At 40.7% G+C, this 23,038-nt stretch overlaps 1 protein-coding gene and 1 long non-coding RNA gene across 5 annotated transcripts in view; one reads left to right on the top strand and one right to left on the bottom strand.

Annotated features, from left to right (window-relative positions):
- Positions 1-3,502: 3,502 nt before the first annotated feature.
- Positions 3,503-14,751, top strand: LOC145968791 (LIM/homeobox protein Lhx9). 2 transcript variants are annotated; one of them, XM_083094592.1, is made up of 7 exons: positions 3,503-4,044; positions 5,107-5,354; positions 6,974-7,336; positions 8,652-8,825; positions 9,379-9,599; positions 13,087-13,322; positions 13,566-14,751. In XM_083094592.1, the coding sequence occupies exons 3-7, from the start codon at positions 7,014-7,016 to the stop codon at positions 13,818-13,820; spliced, it is 1,209 nt and encodes a 402-aa protein (XP_082950718.1). In that variant the 5' UTR covers positions 3,503-4,044; positions 5,107-5,354; positions 6,974-7,013; the 3' UTR covers positions 13,821-14,751. The 2 variants fall into 2 exon arrangements, with proteins under 2 accessions (XP_082950718.1, XP_082950719.1); XM_083094593.1 differs by having other exon boundaries at positions 6,889-7,336.
- Positions 5,695-23,038, bottom strand: part of LOC145968792 (uncharacterized) — a 47,746-nt gene continuing 30,402 nt past the window's right edge. For all 3 annotated transcript variants that reach the window (XR_014437857.1, XR_014437856.1, XR_014437858.1), the window contains one exon: positions 5,695-7,315. This is a non-coding gene — a long non-coding RNA (uncharacterized LOC145968792). The remainder of the gene's footprint in view (positions 7,316-23,038) is intronic.

The raw sequence follows: 23,038 nt of genomic DNA, 5'->3' as shown, positions 1-23,038 counted from the left end.
CTCCTCCGGCGTTTACGCACCTCGTTCTTTCACGCGTGCGTGCAGAGCCATACGTAAACGGGCGAAAAAAATTCACAGGTGGAAGAGAGCCCGGCATCCTGCCGGCCCCGTGCGGATAGACGTCGCGATAAAACGCGGAAATTAACCGTTATACCCTCGCACTTATTCAGTCTTTACGCGAGCCGGGAGATAACGCGGCGAGAGCACGTCGTATTTTGCATAATGCAATTAGGGAAGAGGCCAGAGGGGAGAGGGGAAGAGCCGCCCCCGCGTCTCCTTCTCGTCGCCGTCACGCGGGACCACGCGCTCATAAACGCTCCCGTGGAGGCCGCGAGCCGAGGATCCGTTAAAACCATTCTTCGCCAGGTGTCTTGAATTACTTTCCGTGTTCGGCGCGCGGCGAGGGGGAAGGAAGACCCACTTTTGTTCGGTCTCTGAAACGGGGAGACTAACGGGGTACCGTTCCGTTCCCCGTCTTCTAGCGGCCAGCCATCTCTAGAGCGCCAACGCGACGGTCGATTACCATTTCGCTGGTCGCGCTAGTCCACATCCGGTGTCATCTTCCGCCGTGATCGATGATGCCGAGGATCCCGCGGTGACGCGGCAACCTCTTTAGCAAGTCTACTCCTCGCAACTCTTAGATGGAATTGGCTTAACGTTAGATCGAGTAGAAGGATGGAGATGCATAGTGACGTCCGAACAAATGCTGAATCATTTCTGTATGAATTAATTATCATAATCATCCGATAGTCTTTACAACGCTGAGTTCAGCCAGCTGTGATTGAGGATCATAGTAATATTAATGCTAAACGTTTGATGGCAGAATTTTGCGGAAACAACGATCGCGACAGTTGTGACTGGAAGAGCGATGTTTCCACGTCGATCGAGAGATTTTGCCTTCCATTCAGGGCCAACTAGAGCCGGCGGAAGCAACCCTCGGCTCGCACACATGTCCTCGATTCATTCATTCATTCGTAACACGACGTGCCCTTCTGACGTTTCGCCCTGAAGATGAGACGAGAGAAAAAGACACGACGGATCCGTGCACCGGGCAGCGCCAGTTGCTGTCAGCATCCACCAGATGACTCCCATTCTCGGCAGAATCCGCGAGTGATGCTGGCGGGAGAGCGTATTTCCATCTCTCCATCCGGTTCTCCCCATCGTCCCTGATGTCGGCGCGACTCGGCCCAATCGGGCAACGGCTTTCTCGTCGTTTCGTGATCGCTATTGGCCAACACCAGGCGAGTTTATATCGAGCGGACGTCGGAGGGCTGCGCCTCGACGGAGGCTGCTTACCCTCGTCTACCCCGCGAGGAGGGAGAGAGAGAGAGAATGACAGAGAGAGAGAGAAACGCGAGAGGAAGAAGAAGCGAGAGCGGGAGATAAGCCGACGAGGCTTGGTTGCTGCTGCCACCGCCGTCGCTTCTTCTTCATCTTCTTCGTTAGTATCGTTTCCAGCCGTCTGTCCCTCCAGAAAGTCTCTGATCGATATGACAGCATCCTCCTCCTTCGCCGCAATGACAGCTTTCTTATGCGCGCGCTCCATTCGCGTTGGCCTGACTCAGAATTGTACATGCGATTGAATTAGATCGGATCTGATTCAATCAATAATCCCCAAGTAGAACGCAATTCTCGGCAAACTTTTCACCAGTATTGAAAAATACACTTGCTCACAGATTATGTCATAATGAGAACTGACAGATTTAATTTTTAAAGCATCATTTGGAGGAGGGAAGCTTTTAATTTCTAATTAATTTCACGCAGCGTGTGTAATGATTGCCGATTGAAATTAAAATGTCATTCCAAATTATTGTGATTAATTAATTGCTTAAAGAATTAAGAAGCTCGCGAGTCTTGGAACCCACCGGTGGAGACGCGTCAAGATTAACAACTCGCGCGTTAATAGAAGGTTCGATTTGTAGCGCCAGCTGATCGCCCACCCGCTGTTAATAAGCCTAATGAGACATCAGGAGCGAAAGGACTCTGTCGCACGGATTCCGTCGCGATGAATTTTCGCCTCAAGCGTGTGTCTTTAATTCAAACTGCTTTCGCTGTCGTTCTCGGTCAAATATAGTCATCGAGCGTGAACGCGCCAATCAGGCAGATCCGGAAGAACTGGTCGAACAATCTATCCCCGACTGTCACTGGCGCGTCTTTTCTTCAGCCGCAATTAAAAGGCGAGAACGAAAATACATCAGACTCGCGAATCACAAACTATTATATTTGTTAGACATAGATTGTACGGGAAAATTTCAAAGTATTTAAATTCTAAAACTTAAAATTCAATCTGAAATTAAAAATTGTCAAGCTTTCAAGTACCTCAGAATTTTAAATGCTGAAGACTTTCAGTGCTTTCCCGATATTTAAAGGCTGCAGAATTAAAGAATTTCGTGGTACCTTGCAAAATTTGCAACACGCGAGTTTCAATGCATAATAAAAATATTCAAAGATGCAAATTCTCGATGTGATTTCAAGCGAGGGATAGCGAACTCTTGTTAGGAGAACGACTCCAGTCGACTGTTCCCGAGGAGACAGAGTGACAAATTGGTGGCGATATTAAAATCGCCGCGGGAACACGTTTTTCGCCACAGCTGGCGTCGTTTAAGTTATAATTTGTACCTGTACGCGTGACTGACGCGTGACTAACCACTCGCGTGTCACGTCATTTCTCTTCCCGGGAGCTCTTCCCATTGGGATACCCCGATTGCAAATTAATTGAGAGTGAAATGTGAGCGAGCGCTTTGCGACCGAGACGTCGCGGCTAATCATGAATAATGAATGTCGCTCGAGCGCAGTTTGGAACGCTTCCGGAAGCACGCGAAATCGATGATGTCACCGGAAGGAAATAGAGTGGAAAATTAAACATAATCGAATAAAGTTGCTATACAAGCATCTCTTGGTAATTTCACACGAAGCTGATTTTTTCAGAGATTTTAATTTATTTTCTTTTCGCAAAAATCGTATGATTGAAAATATCTTTGCAAATTAAAAAGAAAAACTTAATTTTCTCTCTCAATTAATCTTCAATATTCGAAGTTTTAAATTCGACAGCAAGTTTGAATCTCCGAATTATTTCAGGTTCAAATAACAATAATTACGTAATCCATAATGGATGATAATGTATGAAGATAAAATTGAGATTAGATAAAGTAGATTATAAATGATACACATACACAAAGAGAGAAAGAAGAGGGGGGATAATAAATTACAAGACAATATGTTTCAAGAGAAATCCTTGAGGGAAACGCGGCGATACCTGAACAAACAACATTATCACCAATACCAGGAACGCGGACGACATGAACGACAACCATCGCTGAAAGACAGACAGAGCGAACTACTTTCCCGCGAAGGACAAAGAGAGCGAAGGAGAGAGAAAGGGAGACAACGGGGAAAGCCGCAAAGGCGCCGGCGCAGCGCGCAGACGCCCGGCGTCCCGACGTCTCTGCACCCCTCGAAAACCCCACCCCGTCATCGCCCGGCGAGATCGCAGCATGAGGGGATCGCACCAACCCCGCTACCCTGCCGTGGTGACGTCCGCCCCTGGCCCCGGGTGGCCGTTCTCTCCAGGATCGTAATATTATGCCGACGGGGAGCAGCTTCCATCGCGAGTCCGCCGCGTCCTTCGAACTTCCTTCTCCGGCCGACGACGGCTCTTTCGCGAGTTTCCCGTTCGCGGAAGTTTCCGGCGCGACCAGTTTTCCGCCCGCGACTTTTCGCGCGTGATTTCCGCCTGGAAATTCTCGCCGAGTCTCTCGCGTTCGAGAAGCTGTGTCCTTTTGGCTCAAAAATTTCTTATCCCGCGTCATTCGTGAATCTTTCGACTCACCAACTCTGTGGATTTATCTGATGCGGATGAATCTGTTGATTGTAAAGGAAGTGTAAGAGGGTGCTCCAATTTGTGATAGGGTAAACTCAAAACGGTGATTAGTGTTATGCTCATGTTTCGCATCTTAAGATTCGAAGAAAGGAAGAATCGGTGTGTCTCGAAGGGATCAAAGGACCTAACGAGGATGCGGTGCTTTAGAAGAAGAAAATGAACTGGTTAGTGTGTAAATAGAATCAGAATTGTGAGAAATACAATTATCCGACGGCTCGCGCTGATCAAGATGATGGCTTAATTTTCGTAAATAATCAAACATCTCTAAGGATCCGTTTAATTTCCAAGAAGAAATGATTCAAGAATCCAAGGATTTTAACAAATAACAAAATCTGCAAAAATCTAAAGATATACCTCATAATCTAAGAATTTAAAAATCTAAAAATCTAACGTCCTGTCTGAAGTTTAGTCTCAGATTATATGCATCTTTTAATCATCAAAAAATCCAGACTTTAGAATTTCAGGATCTATTTGTCATTAAAAAAAAAATTAGTTAAAAGGCTACAAGGACCAACGCAATGGTGGAATATATGCAAAAAATATAATCTATTTGTCATACTTTTTATTTATAGTAAATTTTTAATATTTTTATATGAAAAAATTAACGTGAAAAAATTCCAAGTTGATGTGTAGGATTCAATTTATTGTTGGCACGAATTTGTGACGAAAGTTTTGTGGATTTTGCTAACCGCAACCGTGATTCAAACCATATCTTTTTGTAAGAGATGAGTTAGCCAACATGTCACTTTAGATATTGGCGACCACCCCGATCTCTTTCTTGCCTAACCGCAATAGAGATCCAAAGATCTTACTCAAACCTCCTTCACTCAAAAAGCTTATTATTCTTTTTCTGATATATTTTTAAATAAAATAAAATTTAAAATTCTTCATTTTATAATTAGCTAATATCATTCGCAAAATTGTTCAATGAAATCATAAAAGTTAAAAGAATTGAATATGAGAAAAATCATTAGCTCTTATTTTAAATTAATCGATAAATTAAATTATATAATTTGATGTAGATTGTTCAATTTTTTTTGAGCAGTCAGTCCGCGAGTGTACAATTGAACTTTTTTTATTTAAAATATGTAAGCCACATGAATAGATAAAATCTTGCTGCGATTGCACGAGCACTTTTCGCGGCGCGAATTATCGCGAAACGATGAACTGAAATTTCGTTCAGAGAAATTATTCTCCTGCACTTTCGCGGCTTTTCTCTTGTCCAGAGCATGATTGATGACCGCAACAACTGCCTGGTCAGTCTGAGGCAGCCGAGACCGTCGGAATATCCGGCGTTGGAACTGCGCCGCGTGCTCTGGAAAAGCCGGCGAGTCCAAGGTGACCGCGATTTAGATGGAAATAGCCAAGCGGGAATAAATTTGACCGCGAGAGCTTCGTCGTCGACAAGCGAGAAACGAGAGACGATCAGCAGCGAAATTCGCCGTCGCGTCTCCGGCGGTTTAACCGATTTCAGGTGAGTTAAAGCGATCTCAAAGCAACATTAGTCTTGGAGTGTGTTCACTTGGTTGTCTTACTTTGTCAGAAATGAAAAAGATCCTTTACTAAGATGTCAAGGTAAAAATCATGCTTAAAAAATTTTCGACAAAGATTGCATTCGCTTCAAATATACGGTAAATTATTAAAACATGTACAAAGCAGGACGTTATAAAATTTGAGCAGTTTAATCATGTATTTTTTTATATTAAAAATACATGCGCGAACAATTTAATTGTAGAATGTTTAAATTTTTCCAAAGAAAAATTTTTATGTAATATAAAATATAATTTAATATAAAATAATTTATTTACTTTCATGTAATAATTTAGATAACGGAGAAATTTAGAAATTCGACAATGATGTAATTTCCAAATAAACACGATACTGCAATTTGATCAAATATATATACATTTGATCCGTCAATCTGGATATTCCGCTAATGCTTTCGGCGCAAATGCAATTTCGCTGACGTAACCACGCGTGCATTTCTCGCTGCGGAGATTCTGTTATCGAGGGATCGCGAATCGATTTTATGGAAATATGGCAACGCGATAATATCAGAAAAAAATATCTCTCTTTCCGCGAGCTATTGCAGACATAACGCCGCCGCGATGCAAATCCGCGTGCATTTTGCTTTTCACCTAAACAATGCTATTTCCAAGGATGGATTAATTAACATCGATGAATCGTGTTGTTGTGATCGGCGTTGCGTTGCACGCGAATAATGCTTGAGACGATGTTTCCGGTATTCGACATTGCTCGAATGGAGATTGTGAAAGGACATGTTGTACGTGTGTTTCAATTTAAATCTACTTCGTGCACATTTGATTGATTTCAAAGATCAACGATTTTCAAGAATAGATCCAGATCTGTTAAAATTTAATTCTCATGAAAAATTTCTTGCTACTCCTTTCCCTCGAGATGATTATCTACACGAGAGACATCGTTGATTCGCGAAATCGCGAAGATCAGAAAATCGAGAGAAAACCGTTCATTAACAGATCGCTGATAACGAATTGTTCATTCATCAGCTTTATTCACCTGGGCAGCGTGTTCTGAATGAACGCATCTGCACTAATCATAATTCTTAAGGATTCTAAAGTCCCAGATCTTCGAGTTTTATTCTTTCAATAGCAGAAAGAAAAATCCAGAGTTTTATACAAATGTCAATCAATTTTATTATACGTTAACGTTTATGACGCCAAAAATTCTAAAGTCAATGGTAAAACCTATAGATCAATGATTGATCAAAAATAAAAGAGCCTGTGGTTGAATTATTTAGGCAATTTATAATTCATGATAGAATTTAAGGCAGAAATAATTTTACGTGCTGCACATCATGTGTATATATCCTGATATATTTTAATTCCTCAAGTATGTTTCCTGTATCATGTAAAATTAGAAACAAATCTCTGTCTTAAATTTCGTCACAAATTACACAAATTACCTAAAACAAAGAACGTATGTTGAATATTGTTTAGAGAAACTTGCCTTAAACTCGAAATTTACAGACGTTTCTATGAAACTAATTCTTCAAATCGCATCCAGACGTGATACGCTCATAAAAGTTCGCGATGGACGCCGAATGGTTTGCAGAATGCAGCGGTATGCGTCGTAGCGGGTCGCGTCCAGGGAAATGCTGAAGGAAGTCGGCTGCGGGAGCGCTACACCTCCGCCGGGGGACGGCGGGGGAGCAAACAGTCGGCAGATCGACGCGAACGAAGGCGGTGGCGGTGGCGGTGGTGGAGGCGGCGGGAGCGGCGGGGGCGGCTCCTCGGAGGGTGTCCTCGGTTGCGGAGGCTGCGGAAGGGAGATCGCCGAACGCTGGTATCTAAGGGCGGCCGATCGCGCATGGCACTGCGGCTGCCTGCGCTGCTGTCACTGTCGGGTCCCCCTGGCCGCCGAGCTCACCTGCTTCGCCAGGGACGGCAACATCTACTGCAAGGAAGATTACTATAGGTTAGCATGCGAAATCACGTCCGAAAGAAAGATTATTTTGCTGGAAGAAGATAAAAAAGATTTTTGAAAAGATAAAATAAATCAATTTTAGAGAATCGGGGAAATAATCTTAATGTTTTATTTATAGAGTTATTAATTAATTAAAAATTAAAATAAAATAAATAAATAAATAAAGTAAATAAATAAAATAAATAAAAATAAATAATATTAATAAATCAAAATTCTCCAAAGATTTTTAATATTGAAAAACTAACATTGAAATTCTATAACCTGAAGAGTTTAATAATTTTTAGGAACATTAGAGATTTTGGAAAAAGGCCGAAAGTATAACTCAAATAATTGTGAATAAATAAATAAATAAATATCATATGGAATAATGCACGCGCGGATTTACGCGATGACGTTCGGTATTTCAGGATGAGGGTAGAATGAAAGGCTGAGAAGCGAGTTCGTTAGAGCGAACAGGGGAGGAATTCAACAGCCGTCGTCCATGCAATATGCAACAACGCGAGCCCTTTGTTTCCGTCTACGCGAATGGTGAACGGTCCGCTTCGATCGCTTACGAAATTCACCTCTCAAGCGGAATTCGCATAATACATTCGCAAACACTCGCACAAATCGGATAATGCATTATTAAATTCCCAAACACGTACACATATATCTTGCTTTTCAGTGATTTCTCTGATTTAAATTATAATAAAAATTTGAGAAAAATTATAAAGAAAAATGTTTCAATTTTTAATTATAGTTAGATTGTCATTAGATTGATATAACAGTGTAAGGGACTGATACTAATAATAATTTAACACGTTTGGAATTTTCAATTTTTCGGATATTGACCAATTTTTTTTTAAACATATGCATCTTTTAGTTGAAATTTCTAATTGCAGATTATTTCTGATTTAAATTTTGGAAAAAATTTGAGGAAAATTATAAAGATACTTTCAATTTTTAAGCTTAATTACAGCTAAATTGTCATTAGGTTGATATAATTGATAGAGGTTGATACTAATTTAACACGTTTAGAATTTTTAATTTTTCGGAAAGATTTTGATAACGCGTGCATTTTTTTAACTGCTGGAATTTTTATTCGCAGATTATTTTTGATTAAAGTTTTGGCAAAAATTTAAGAAAAGATGAAAAAAGATACTTCCAGTTTTTAAGCTTAATTAAATTGTCAATTAAATTGTCATTAGATTGAAATAACGATGTAAGAAGCTGACATTAATTTATTTTATGTTTGGAATTTTCACTTTTTGGGACATTGAAAGATGACACATGTGCATCTTTTAACTGGTGGATTTTCCGATCGCAGATTATTCGCGGTGTCGCGATGCTCGCGATGTCGGGCCGGCATCTCCGCCTCGGAGCTTGTGATGCGGGCGCGCGATCTGGTGTATCATGTGGCGTGTTTCACTTGCGCCTCGTGCGGCACCCCACTGAACAAAGGCGACCATTTCGGTCAGCGGGACGGACTCGTGTATTGTAGGTAGGTGAGAAACAGGAGCGTCTGATCATTACTATCCTTCAAAGGCCGCGTCTCTCCTTGTTATCAACGAGTTCGATGACGAGGTTGACAGGAGCACGAGGCGCTTTTGTCGCGCCGAGTCGTTCCTCCCTCTCTCCCATCCCGTCCGTGCTAATGACAGTCGTCGAGTCGCTTAATGACAGTCATTGGAATGGATGGATTCGAGTCTCGGGTTCCGAGAAGACAATTGTGACGGCAGATACCGTGGGATGCGAGAATAAGAGATTAACGAAAGGGGAAAAAATGTGTCACGATTTAAGGAAATTAAAGAGAGATCAAGAGAGATAATATTTATAAAATTAAGCAGCGCAAAAAAATTATAAAATAGTCGTGGATATAAACATAGTGTTATTAGAGAACGAAACACATCGTCGAATGTTGGGACCCACGGAATCTAACGTTCACGCGAGTCGAACTCGTTCATCGATACTCGACGCATAACGCGGAGGTCAGGTCGTCTATCGACTACTTGACAGAGAGCTTGACGACTGACAACTGCAACGTCGCTCCCAAGACCACACTACGAGCTGCTGTGCTGCGCCGGGGATTACGGGGGTGCTGCCGGCATCGAGGACCTCGGCTCGCCGGGGGTGTCGCCGCTTCCGGCGTACTACGAGCAGAGCCCGATAGCCACTTCCGGGACCGTGCAGAAGGGCCGGCCGCGGAAGCGGAAGCTGTCGGAGGTCGCCGGTTCCGAGCTCCCCGTCACAATGAGACTGGCCGCTGGCGCGCTCGGTGAGTCAAGCCAATGTATGTTCCCGCGATCTTGTACGATCGTGAACGATTTTCTTGCCACTGTTTCCTCCTCTTCTGATAAGACGAGTTCCCAGACTCCTAAATATCCGCTTTTCGTACTCCCGAAAAGTGCAAACAAGACCACCCACTCTTTTCTTTCGTTTGTTCACGCTTTCTCTCTGTACCATGCTACAGCAAACGAGTTAATCGACGGAATTGCATTATTTACCGAGTTATGAGGAGAGGGAGACATAATGGTGTTCTCCTTTGCGCAAATATTTGCTCGAGCCCTCAAGAATCGCAGATGTTATTTCATTTCGTCCGCGATTATTCGGCTCGTTAACTGGAGCATTCGACATGCAGCCAGCGGGATTCTTTGACGAATTCTCGCGCGCTGAGCAGATGTTTTATTCCCTCAGTGATTTAATATGCGTGTCCTTAGTATGTACAAATATTATCGTCTCAAGGCGATCGCATCCTATATTTTAATTTTTGTTTTTATCCTGTATTTTAATTTTTCCTGTATTTTAATTTATCCTGTATTTTAATTTTTCCTGTATTTGAAATTTATCCTGTATTTTAATTTATCCTATATTTTAATTTTTTTTGTATTTTAATTTTATCCTGTATTTTAATTTTTTCTGTATTTTAATTTTTCCTGTATTTTACATTTCCCTGTATTTTAATTTTTCCTGTATTTTAATTTTTCCTGTATTTTAAATTTATCCTGTATTTTAAATTTATCCTGTATTTTAATTTTTTCTGTATTTTAATTTTCTCTATTTTAATTTTTCCTGTATTTTAATTTTTTCTGTATTTTAATTTTTCCTGCATTTTAATTCTCCCTGTATCCTAATTTTTGTTTTTAGTTGTCTTACTCTTTAAGGTGAATAATAAACAAGAGTTGCTGCATCGTTCGATAAAAATCGTAGATAATTTAAGATCATACGAGGATATTTTCCCAGAACAGATTCATATAAATCGTAAAGTCAATCGTCGCGACTTTGACGACACAACCCGCGGCCGCTTAGTCGAGGAAAATCGGCGACACGACGATCTCGCCGAGCTTATGTTCGCTCGGCTTGTGTCATTTGTCAACTGGCACCCTCATATCGTATCATCTCGATGCGATTCCCGCCGGTTTTACGATCGTTTCGGCGTGGACGCGAGCCAAAGAGATGGCCGCAAACCGGTACACGCGCGATTCCCAGTTATTTTATAATCGACGAGGGCGAGGATCATTCTACCCGTAGACTACCGGCCGGAATTTACGACCAACAGCCATAAAATTGTCCACGATGTCCTGCGTGCGCAGCTTCGGGTGCGGCTGGGAACGTGAACGTTCGGTCTCAAGAGAAAGATCTCTCCCTCCTTCCTTCTCTCTCGGTTTTATTATCTTTATATATAATTGGGACAGTTTTTGCGCCAAAGGGAGACACGCCGACGAGATGAGAGCTATTCCGCGACTGAGAGTGAGACTGATGACAGAGACACTCTCGTCCTCCAACACACAAGTAGAAAAACAATACTCGGATTGTCTTCAACTTTTGATGATAAATTTTATAAAATCAAAAAAGATAAAATCAAGATTGATAAATTATTCTTGAATAAATTTTGAAAAGAAATACATATATTCTTTATACATGAAATGCATCTAATATAAGTTCGATTTGTCCAACATGACATGATAAAATAAATAATTATATTAAATATTTCAATCAATATAGCATCGCTTGTAACGATGAAGAAAGGATTTGCTTATTCTTTCTCGATAAAATATATTTTACATTTCTTTGTCTTAAAATCAGAGTCTCAGGAAGATGTCCTTCCTCATGAGGGAAGGTCGACACGAATCCTGAGAAGTCCCCGACATCAGAGATCGGGGGGGAAGAGAGGGTGGGCGGATTTAGCGGTTTAAGAATGAGATTACAATTTGTCAGGGCGAGTTAGAAGCCAAAATTGCCGAGGCTGAGGACTACAGGCTTCTCGACGAAGAAACAAGAGTGTGCGATAGAGAGAAAGAGGGGTCCCTGCTGCCGCACAGACACGGCAAGAAACTCACAGGCGGCATTATAGTGCTCCGACCGGCCATTCTGCTGGCGGTGGCCACGCATTGGCCGCAGCAGCATTCTTTTCCGGGCAGATCGGCCAATCGATGCATCTCCCGGTGCCGATACCTATCTGTCACTGTCCGCCGGGGCCCGTTCCTCTTTCTGCTGGAGACAGAAAGGCCCCGCCGAGAATCGGAAGGACCGCGCCGGAAAAATTCTAATTCCGATTCGATTCGATTCGCGATTCAGAATCACGCCGAGAGAGAGAGAAGCCCGTCATTTTCAGCCTAGCTTTTGACAGAACGATTGGATTGGTTTTAAATTTTTTTACTTTTTCTTGGATGATTTGTTTTATAAGCCAAGGATATATTTTCGAAAGAGCATGAAAAAATATTTATCGTGTCGAGTCTTCGATTCTATGTAGAAGAAGAAGCGCTCTTAATTGATCAATTAGCGGTTATATCACCGTGCACGAATTTATCTGAATTATGGCGAAGGAAAATAAAAAAAAAAAAAAAAAGTAAAAGAAACCAATCGCAGGAAAGAGGACGTGCGTTGTGTGCGCAGTTGCGGTTGTTGCACGCCGGCGGAGCGAAGGAACGTATCCAATAAATAAGACGACGAGGGTAACCATTGAATTCAATCGGAAGAAGAACGGGTTCCAGTCGACGAACGGGGTGGACGAGGGGGAGAGGGCGAGAAGGGATCCCAGAAGTAAATCCCCGAGCACGTATGCGCCATTACTGTTTATTGTTCCGAACTTCCATTCCCAACGAACGGCGATTCGCCGGTTCGCCAAAAGGGAGAAGGAGAGAAAGAAATATCGCGAAAGGGGGCGAGAGAGAAGAGGCGAGATAGAAAAACCGTTTTCGCGAGTGACCGCAGTGTCTTTGGAATCTTTTCTTGTCGAGGTAAACGACACCGATTTCGTTCATTTCCTTTTTTCCCCGGAGGTGACCGGAAAAGCACAGTTATGTTCGCGAGATCGAGAAGATCGGAGAGAGATCGCGCGCTACGAAAAGAAGAGGTCGACTTCTCAAGTTCCTGGAAATTAAAATTAAAATTCTTTTTCAACCGCCCATTCAATCGATACATGAATGTTAAAGAAGACTACGGAATATACGAATACAGATGTCGGGATTTTTATATTCTTGGATGGAAAGATTATTCATTAAATAAGCGATTCAATAATCGAAAAATTCCAAGTTTTTAAAATTCTAAGATTTTTAAAATTCCAAGAGTTTCAATGATTTTTAGGTTTCATGTTTTAAAAGTCCAGATCTTAAAAGCTTTTGATAGTCGTGGAGCTTACGTCATCCAGCATCGTTCTCGTTGCCTGTTACGTGTCGAACGATCTCGCGGTAGAAATCTCGAGGAAATATGTGAGATGTCTGACGCGAGTAAAAGACATTTTCTAGTCGATGTCGCGATTGCAGAACTGCTGCATCCCACGGAATTATCCTCGTCGATGGAGTCGCTGACCGCTTACGACGCATCCGTGGGTTCTCCTGGACCGGTGCACCAGAGCCAGCGTACGAAGCGTATGCGCACCAGTTTCAAGCATCATCAATTGCGAACCATGAAGAATTATTTCGCGATAAATCAAAACCCGGATGCTAAGGATCTCAAGCAGCTCGCGCAGAAGACTGGCCTGTCCAAGAGAGTCCTCCAGGTAAATAATTTTCCTTTCAATTTACATTTCGAAAATGGAATAGCTAAGAAAGTAATTTAGCATCTCTGACGTTCCGTTCTTTTTTTTTACTGACAATTTTTCTCTCGTATGATGAAACTAATCAACGTCATCTTCGATTTTACGTAATAAATTACTCGTCTCTTCGCTAATTCTTGACGAATAATTATTCGATAATTAACAGTTCGAGTCACGACGGTCTCTCTTTGATTTTTCATTGCTCAGGTGTGGTTTCAAAACGCACGAGCGAAATGGCGACGGAATCTGATGCGGCAGGATGGCAGCAACGCCGGCAGCAACGTCGGCTGTTCCGGGACGCCGGTGTCATCCAGCACCGGCAATTCTCCCAACGTCGGCCCGGCCGCCAGCATCCTCGGCGACAGTAACAGCATGCCCTCGACTTCCATGGAGGAGCTGCACGCCCTTCATCATCTGCACTCGGGCGTCTCCTCTCAGGTCTCCTTCTCCGACCTGTACTGACGACAGCTTGAAATGGACGAGGACACTTACAGCAGTCTCTCCAGCCATCTCGGATGAGGGATTATCGCGCTTCCTCGAAAATCGACCGATCCCGAAGAGCTCGGCGAATGACACGTGCATCCATCATAGTTTTCTTCTTTTTTTTTTTTAAGATCTCGCCGATGAACGGTGGCTGACTGTTGATGACGTATTGTGACAGCGATCTGAGTAGTTTAACGTGTTCCTTACTGTTTTTGAAAACAGTTGTCTGAAATTTCACGAAGGCCGATGTTTTGTGTGAAACAAACTTTGCGTGAAATCGATTAAACATTCGGCTTTTTCTCCGAGATTTACAGAGGGACATGTCACTGGACTTGATGAAGAAAAAGTGACTCGCTGGAGGACTTTTCCAAACAGCCTAATCTGGTAGAGACGATTATGTTTAAGTAATCAGTGATAATAATCATAGTTCCATGCACATCCGAATTACCAAAGATTATTAGACGAAGATAGTAAGAGCGTAATCTAGGTACGTATGCAAAAAGAGAGTGTATCGTTAGCGATTAATCGATAATTATTGACGAAGCCTCGATATGCGGGGGGTGTTCCAGAAAGATGTGTACTATTGACAACATATTTCAGCATTTCTAAACATCTCACATTACCAATCTCACGTACTCCAAGAAATTGAAAATTTTTAGAGAACAAGAATCGAAAAATAAAAAGATCCCTCACGAAGATCCGAATATTTTTAAAATACTTGCAAATATATTTCTAGCAATCTATCAGTGTTTTTGGGAAAGCTTTTTGTTTGCGTATTATTTAAATTGTATGATACACACAACACGAAATATATATTAAAGATTCAGATCTATTAAATGATTATTGGGTATGATTATTTGGGACACACGCGAACAACTCATCCACGTGGATGACATACATGTGCAATCACGTAGCGAAATTATTACAATTTAAATTTGTCCTCGTTGATTCTACACGAAACTTTGTACGCCACTAATTTCTTTATCGGCTTCGTGTTGTGTCGATCGGCCAAAGTTCATTAAATATACATTAAATACGCGATTATGACTACGCATAATGTGTCGATAATGATTCCTATATTAAATAGGAAATAAAGTAAAGTTGGAAATATAGTTTTGGAATTTTATCATTGCTAAAAGATGGAGATCGCAGGCAAGGATTGGATCTGATAATCGAATCATCAAATCATACGAAGCTCGATAAAAATTTAGACGAGTCTGCAATTTTTATATTTAACGACGTAAATGTATCAAAGTTTTTGAAACGAAAAACGGCGTTCCTCTGCTCGTGCCAAAACGTAGCTAAGAAAGAAATTTTTTAACGAGCTGCTGGAATTCAAAGGGCATGATATATTTTTGCAAAAACATGGTTTCCGAATTTTCGCGAATTATTCGGAGAGATTCTGATCGAGCCTTTCGCGCGTTATATATTCTCGCATTCGTGTTTCCTCTCCAAATTGTCACCTTTGAATTCGAGCAGTCGAGGCGCACGCACACAAATACAACACAATGCATGTGTTTGACGCGAACATGTATACACGATTGCGAATAAGGATCAGATCGTTGCGAATTCGCGAAGCTTGAACCTCTCAAGCATATATAAAATGCCATAGAAAACTATTGTAGATTTAATATTTTTCCAATATCAAAAATTGAAATCTGGAAATATTGGAGAATCATCTATTTTCAGAAAATTTCTTCAAGTCAACGACGCTAAATTTTCTAGTCCTTTCACTTAATTTTTATTCGATCATTGATAAATTATAAGCTTTTATAGCTAATCAATTTTTTAAATCTGAAGTCATATTTGAAGGACTGAGTAATACGTGAGGTTTTACGAAAATTTGAAATGTATTGTGTGAACATCATGGCAATGCAACTCTATCAATCATGTAAAAAAAAATTAAGCTAATAAGACGAGAGAGATTACAAGATGTCTCCAAACATTACAGAAGACACGCGTTGATTTTTTTAAATTTATAAACCATCCGTTTATCACAATTACTTTTGTCACTTGAAATAAGTGTAAATCACAAAATATTTTACGAGCACCTTTTATCTTGTCACGTGATGTCCGACAGAGAAAAGGAATCGATAGGTCGCACGTTAGGTATATGTAGCATAGCGATGATTAAGTGTACATGTTAAAGAGCGAAGCAATTATTTCCATCTCTATAGGCAAATTAATGTGCTACATTCGAGTGCAACTATTATCGCATAATAAATAGTTACGTACGTCTCTCGACTCGGACGCAACTCTTGCTCTCCTCTCTAATTCATCACTTTCTCCGACGATTAGATCACGAAAAGTTAAGTTGTAATTTTTAAGATAAAAGAGGTAAGTTTCAAGTTGTTCTAATCAAGTTAAAATCTGATCGGGACTTTTGCGAATTTTAATATTATTTAATCTTGGCGCTAAAAAATTCCCAAATATTTATGACTCTTAAAATTTAATTTAGATTTATTAAATTTTATATTTGTGGATCGAATATGTGTATTAATCATAAATGTTCGAGTATGTAAGCCCTTAGATTCGCGAATTTCGCGCTAAACATGTAAAATTTCTTCATTTAATCAAAGAAATTCAACCTAACGACATCCTCTATCATCCATCACCGTACACCATCTTCCGAATAGACTTGGACTGAATCTTCTCGCCACACTCGCTGCTCTTTCACGAGGCGCAAGTGCGAGTTGTAATTAGCATCAAATTAGGTATTTAAGGATTTCACGTTCGTGCGTTCGAGTCAGAGGCGGATAAGCCGAAAGGAAGATACGACGACGACGATGACGAAGAGAAGGAAGAAGAAGAAGCAGGAATAGGAGGAAAAGTTGGCAGGAGGAAGAGAGAGCGAGGGTTCTACTTAGGGGTTATACCAACATAGCGAGTCCTCGTGTAAATTGTAGGCCTCTCGAGTCGTATAAGTGCACCGCATGCCGTATATATTTTGTCGGCGCTCATATAAGTTAATTTTCAATCTATATGCGGGTTCTCTCCCTCTCTCTTTCTCTCTCTCTCTCTCTCGGATGGCGCGCGGCGACTCATCAACGAAATGAAGAAATTGAGACTCTCGTTAATATTTAATGAGGAGGCGCTCGCGCGCGCGAGCGCGGATATACAATGGCCGTCGGTCCCCCGGGCCCCGACGGGCCCCGAAATATCACCTCCGCGCATTTACATGCGCACACTCGCGTGGACTCGACTCGCAAGAGAGCCGGACGAGTAAGAAGTTTCGAGCCGTGTATTCGTGTGTATTTTCTCCGGCGAGGAGAGGACCCTCTCTTACGGGGCCGCGCGGCAGGTGCGCGCGGAGGCCCGTTTCTCCTTTTTTTGGCACGAAATATAAGCGATTGGCGTCTGTGTCTTCCGATTCTCCGCCGATCCGCCTTTGGCTTTGTTCGAAATGAGTATCTCGTTGTGTTTCCTTCTCGTTGACGGTAAAGATAACTCGCACGGTCGATGCTTTCGGCAAGAATCCTCGCGCGGATAAACTGTTATTTTATTAAAATACAAGGGGAATTTTTAATATTTACTTTTCGAAATGTTCTAAAGATGTAGTATAATTTTGGATTATATAATATAATTTTAGATTATGCAATCATATTTTTGAATTGAAAGATTCAACCATGGATTTCAAGATATCAAAAATTACATTTTCTGTATATTTGTTTTTACGTTTAACAAATTGCATTATCGATCAATGATTTATAAGCATTTGTCAGCTTCCATTTAACCTTTGTAATGGCTGAAAGTAACAGATTGTCACAAAATTCGCAGACTGTCAGGAGACAGACAGACACATGACCAATCGAATTTTACGTTAATTAGCTAAGCATCGTTAAGTCACACGCAAGATCGTTCAGATGTTACGAATAATGAAAGATGCAACGAAAAATATGCAAGTAATATCGGCAAAGAAATGTTTTGATTGAATTAGATATGTATCTAAGAAAATTTTAATATTTTCAAAATATTTCTTTTACAAATTTTGAACTAATTTAAAAAAATATTTAAAAAAATGTTAACTTTCTTTAAACAATTTTACAAAATCTTCCAAACCTAAAATTATACGATGCAAATTGAAAGTATTTCTAAAGGAAATGTAAAATTCTTTTCAGATGAAATCGATTATCCGAATTAGATGTCAACTTTCAGCAAATTATTCCCAATTTTCTAGGATTTTGAAATTAGTATTAAACTACGAAAATGATCCGATGACGAAAAATGTCGCACCCGGAGGGAAGCATCGTGTTGCTGCGCGATAAAAACTGCGCCGATAAAAAACGCGTCTCGTGGATGAAGGACAATTGGGAGGAACTATGCGGCGGTCATCGAGACGTCGAAAGGTACCCGAATGGCTCAAAAAGTGGACCAATTTTCGGTAATTTGTACACGATGGCTCGTTGGATGTGCACGCAGGATAGCCCGTTGGTCAGGAAAGGCATCCCTCCGGTTCTCCTCAACCCTTCCTCTCGTCAACGAGAGATTGGCGAGCGTACAAACATACAAACGCTCGGAGGAGAAATGCAAGAAGAAAGAAGGATTGTCTCGGGAAGAAGACGGAGGACAGGACGCGAAGGGGAGGATCGCGCGAGTCTATTTTTGAGGGAAGAGGAAGGCTTCGAACGAGCCTGGTCGATAGTCTTTTGTTCTGTCAAATGTCAAACGCGCCTGCTCCACGAGAGAGACTGAGGAGAGAAAGAGAAAGGTAAAGGGAGATGAGTGCACAAGAGACGAGACTAGAGAAGTTTTTATTGGGGTGGTTGTGAAAGCGGTAAGACCGGCAGACGCGTTCATCTTGAGCTGGTATATACAGGGTGTTTGGCTAAACGAGAGTGCAAGTGAGAGAAAATAATCATTCGGAAGGAAACAGGGAGTTTTGGAACTTGGAACTTTTTCAGAAAAATTTTAAATTATAAACTTTGAGACTAGTAAAAATATCAAAGATTCTCATCTCCTCAAAATATCACAAGTAATGATTTAGCGGGATTTTATCGAAAAGCTCGCGTTAATTACGGTTAACACCGCACATGCAAAAAAAATACATTCAAGTGTACCTCGTATAATAAGAACTAGTTATCTGTTGAGCGCCAGTTGAAATCGTAGAAGAAGGATATTTCCTTTTTTCTGCTTTTCGTTTTTCCATTCGCTAACGATAAGACCGCGGACCCGATGGAGACCGCTAGACGCAGCAGATGGCCGCCGAGAGGGTGACAGAAGCACGCGTTACCAATGTATGTCGGTGCGCAAGAAAATGTCGGTACCTTCTTGTTTTGGTGCCGCGACCGCTGGACCCACCAGCGGAGGCCCTCTGATGCCGCGGCAACGCGGACATGTTCCTTTTGCTCATAAAGTCGGGAAAAAGTTGGGCGCGTTGACCCGGCGATCGCCGTTACGTTCAGCGGCCTCTTGCTCTCCCAGAATGATCGATGCAAGACAAGATCCAGTCGCGATGATTCGACAGTCGAATTACTCAAATTTTTTATCGGCGTTTCGAATCATCAATTTTGAAAGATTTACCGCCCTTTTACAGTTTAAACAAAATTATAGATTCGTTGTTATAAAATAATACGGTTCTAAAATAAAAAAAAAAAAAAGAACAGAGAGAGAGAGAGATTTGGTGTCATTTGAATATTTCGCAGCGAAAAGATTGACAATTTTTGATGATCGAATAATAGAATGTAACGACCAGCGTGATAGCTCGATGATTTATTATATATGCATTGAAGAGGAAGCACGGCAGAGATTTAATGGATATTCGTAACGAATATTTTATGTACATATGCGTAATATGCCTGCGTCGGAGCACTCGCTATGAATATGCATAGCACTTTACGTTCTTATAATTCGCGGCCTCCTCGCAGAGCATGCTTAATGGACGTTCATGGAGCATCTATTCCGACAAGATCTATTCCGACCCTTCGAAGGGATGGGCAACGTCATTCCATCCTGTTTCTTTGCCTTTCTAAGTGCAAAAGAGAATATTTTTTCTTTTTTTATATTTGATCTTCTTTTTTCTTCTCTCTCTCTCTCTCTTTCTGCTTCAGAATACAAATTATCGTCCAACTACTTATAATTCAAATCGCCATTTTATTGCGATGATTAATTAGGAGCGCGGTTTACATTTAAATATCGATGTACGAAATGCGTCATTATTGCTGCCTCGCTTGTTAACATAACGATGGAATCGATCTTTTATTAATAAAAATTTAATTGGAAATCCTACGAAATATATCATATGCGATACGATAAAAGTTATTAAATGTTACAAGTAAATCTAGTATCATTATTAAAATCATTTTAATATTTTTTTTACTAATTTCAAATCTACTTAGGAAAAGCAATATTTTTTTCACTATCAAATATAAATCCGTTTAGATAAAAGCGTGATCTATTATTTACAAATATATTTAAAAATTAATTTATTAAAATTTTTCTAATTATTTAATCCCAAAAGCTACTGTAACGTAATCATATAGACTGCTGTTCATGCGATAGCCGAAAAAAAGAGAAAGAAGAGGAAAGAATAATTTTCTTTACAACGTACAATCTTAGACACATACAATGTCACCCTCTTTCAATTCCTAAACTACCAAACATGAACGAATAAAATTAAAATTTATTAGTTTGCACTAAAAGAGTATACTATTTATTTTTTTATAGAGAAAGAGAAGGAGAGAGAAGGAGCCTCCTGAAGGGACAATCGTGGCAGATGCTGTTGCATATAGGGAACAGAAAAGGAACGAAAGATGGCCGCGGCTACCCGGCATTGTCTACCAGAGACTTCGTTGTAAATAATGCCTCTCCATGGCGGCGAACCAGAAGGTCGGAGAGTTGGCAAAGTGTACGGTCTGGTTGGCCCCTCGCCATCTCACTCTCTTCCTTTTCCTCCCTCTCACCCTGCGCATCTTTCTTCTGTCTCCTCGTGTGCCTCTTGCCTTCGCGCGGTCTCCTCTCTTCCCTCTTACCCCATCCCTATCTCTCTCTCTGCAGAACCTGTCGCGCATAAACTGATTCGATCCCGATGTCTCCTCGCGCGAGATTCCCATTGGCCACCGTATAGTCACGCCGCTCGCTTTGTTTGCTTTGTCGCTCGCCTTTCTTCCCCCTTTCCCTCTTCTCTGCGCCCTACAGGACCAAGATAACCCTTTTTCTCCGGGTTCCCCAGAGATCCCAAATATTCACCAAAGTTACGTGATCGAACGGTTTCGTCGGCCGTGTAAATCCTCGTCGAGAGAATCGTCGCGAAAGAAGAGAGCTTCTTGGTCCTTTAACGAATCACTTCAGGGATATACTTCCGAAAGAGCAACGGCTATTGAATCGATCTCTTTATCGAAGGATATCAGCGCGATAATAATCGAATGAGGAAATCAAACTCTGAACGTATCGTTTTAAAAACTTTATCAATTTGTGATTTGTTAATAATATTTCCGACAAGAGAAATATATTATATTAAATAATATCAACAATATCATATAATATCAATCTTTGCATTAAATATTTCTGACAAGAGAAATATATTATATTAAATAATATCAATAATATCATATAATATCAATCTATACATTAAATTTGTCGGAAATAAAAATTCGCATCATACTTAAACAAATTCGTTGTCAGAGCAATTTTCAAATGTTGACATTCCAGCTGTTTACGAGAGCTTACGATTTGAATATAATTTTTCAAGAGTCAAACAACATTGGCTAATGTTATAAATAATTATAAAATATTCTTGGCATATTTATTGGCCAATATATGGTAGATATAAACATTTATCGTTTTTGTATTATTGATTTTTAATGATAGATACATATTTAACGCATTTGATAAATTCAATAAAATTAATTATTAATTATATAGTCATGTGAGTAATTGTAAATTTCTCAGATATTAAAACTAGCGATTCAAGATGTAAAATTATTCCCTTTAATAGAAAGCCTCACGATATAATTTATAAATTTTTGCACAAAATTTTCGATGAGCGTATGATGTAAACTATTGTAATGTTTTGTAAAGCAACCGCATATTTCTGACGCGTCGAGTTGCTTGACAAAAGTGCTACTATAAATGGTTGTCTGCAATTTTTATTCCGTTATTGCATCGTCGAAATCCTGAAATCTGGCGGATTTCCGAAGATCCCACCCTATACATGCTCCTATCTGCGATGGATAGGGATGGGGTGGGCGATGGTTCGTTCGCCAGTGCGAGTTCACGTTTCGCGGTCTTTTTTCTCGGATTATCCAACCGGCGCATCGCTTATTCGTGTATCGACCTTTTTCGTCTTTTTGGCCCTTTTCTCCCGCGCGGGCGCAGGGAGGATTCTTTGTTTGCACCGAGTTTCTCTCCAGGAAGAGACCGGCGGGCGAACCGGCGAACGGGGGAGAGAAGATAGTGGCCATTGTGGCACGATCTGCACAAAAGTCGCTATAGCGATGGAATTCAAAGGAGCTGAAGAATGGCGGCCAATGCAAATTGAAGCTTTTTTTTCTTTCCTCCTCTCGCTGGCGAGTACAATATTCATGAACTTTTCGCGAAGAATGGACCACGTTGTCTTTAATAGAAAAGGAAACGTTCAAAACTATGAAACGTCTCGGATTTCTCTTGTAAAGAGTTGAAAATGTTTGATACTTTGGCTTTTAATGTTTCGAAAGCTAAAAAAAGAGAGAGAAATTCTTGTCACTTTAAACTTTTAAAACCTCGAATTTTAAAAAAACCTAATTTTTAATTTATTAAAAATTTATTACGTGGTTTTTAAAAAATTTAACGAAGAAGTCTCCGATTTTTAAAGTTTAATTTCATTTAACAACGATTATAGAAATGCGAAATATTATAAAATAAACATAATTTCGACACGTAAAATATAATGTAGATAAGGAAAAAAAATATTATTTATTAAAAAATATATTCTCTTTTAATTTTTTTATTTTTTGCAAATTCTGGCTCGGCTGATTTCGATTCTTGAAAGATGCGTTCTATCGGCGGGTTCGTGTCGCTAGGGAGAAATTTCGTGAATGGAACCTCCTAGGAGGCACCATTTATTCCGGAGTTAATTCGCTATCGTGCCTGTCGAACGCTGCCTGACAGTGGTCGGGAGATTTACTCCCGATCGGTTGATAACCAGCAGTGGTCATGTCTGCTGTGTCTACAGGGTGTTTTTCAAGCAACGCTCCACTGGTACGAGTGTATAGCCTCCGGTG

Source organism: Camponotus vicinus, unplaced genomic scaffold, assembly GCF_025532165.1.
Source record: "Camponotus vicinus isolate PSW18456_S1 unplaced genomic scaffold, iyCamVici1.0 SCAF_3, whole genome shotgun sequence".
In the NCBI taxonomy this organism is placed as follows: domain Eukaryota; kingdom Metazoa; phylum Arthropoda; class Insecta; order Hymenoptera; family Formicidae; genus Camponotus; species Camponotus vicinus.
This window is presented reverse-complemented; position numbering and strand designations above follow the sequence as displayed.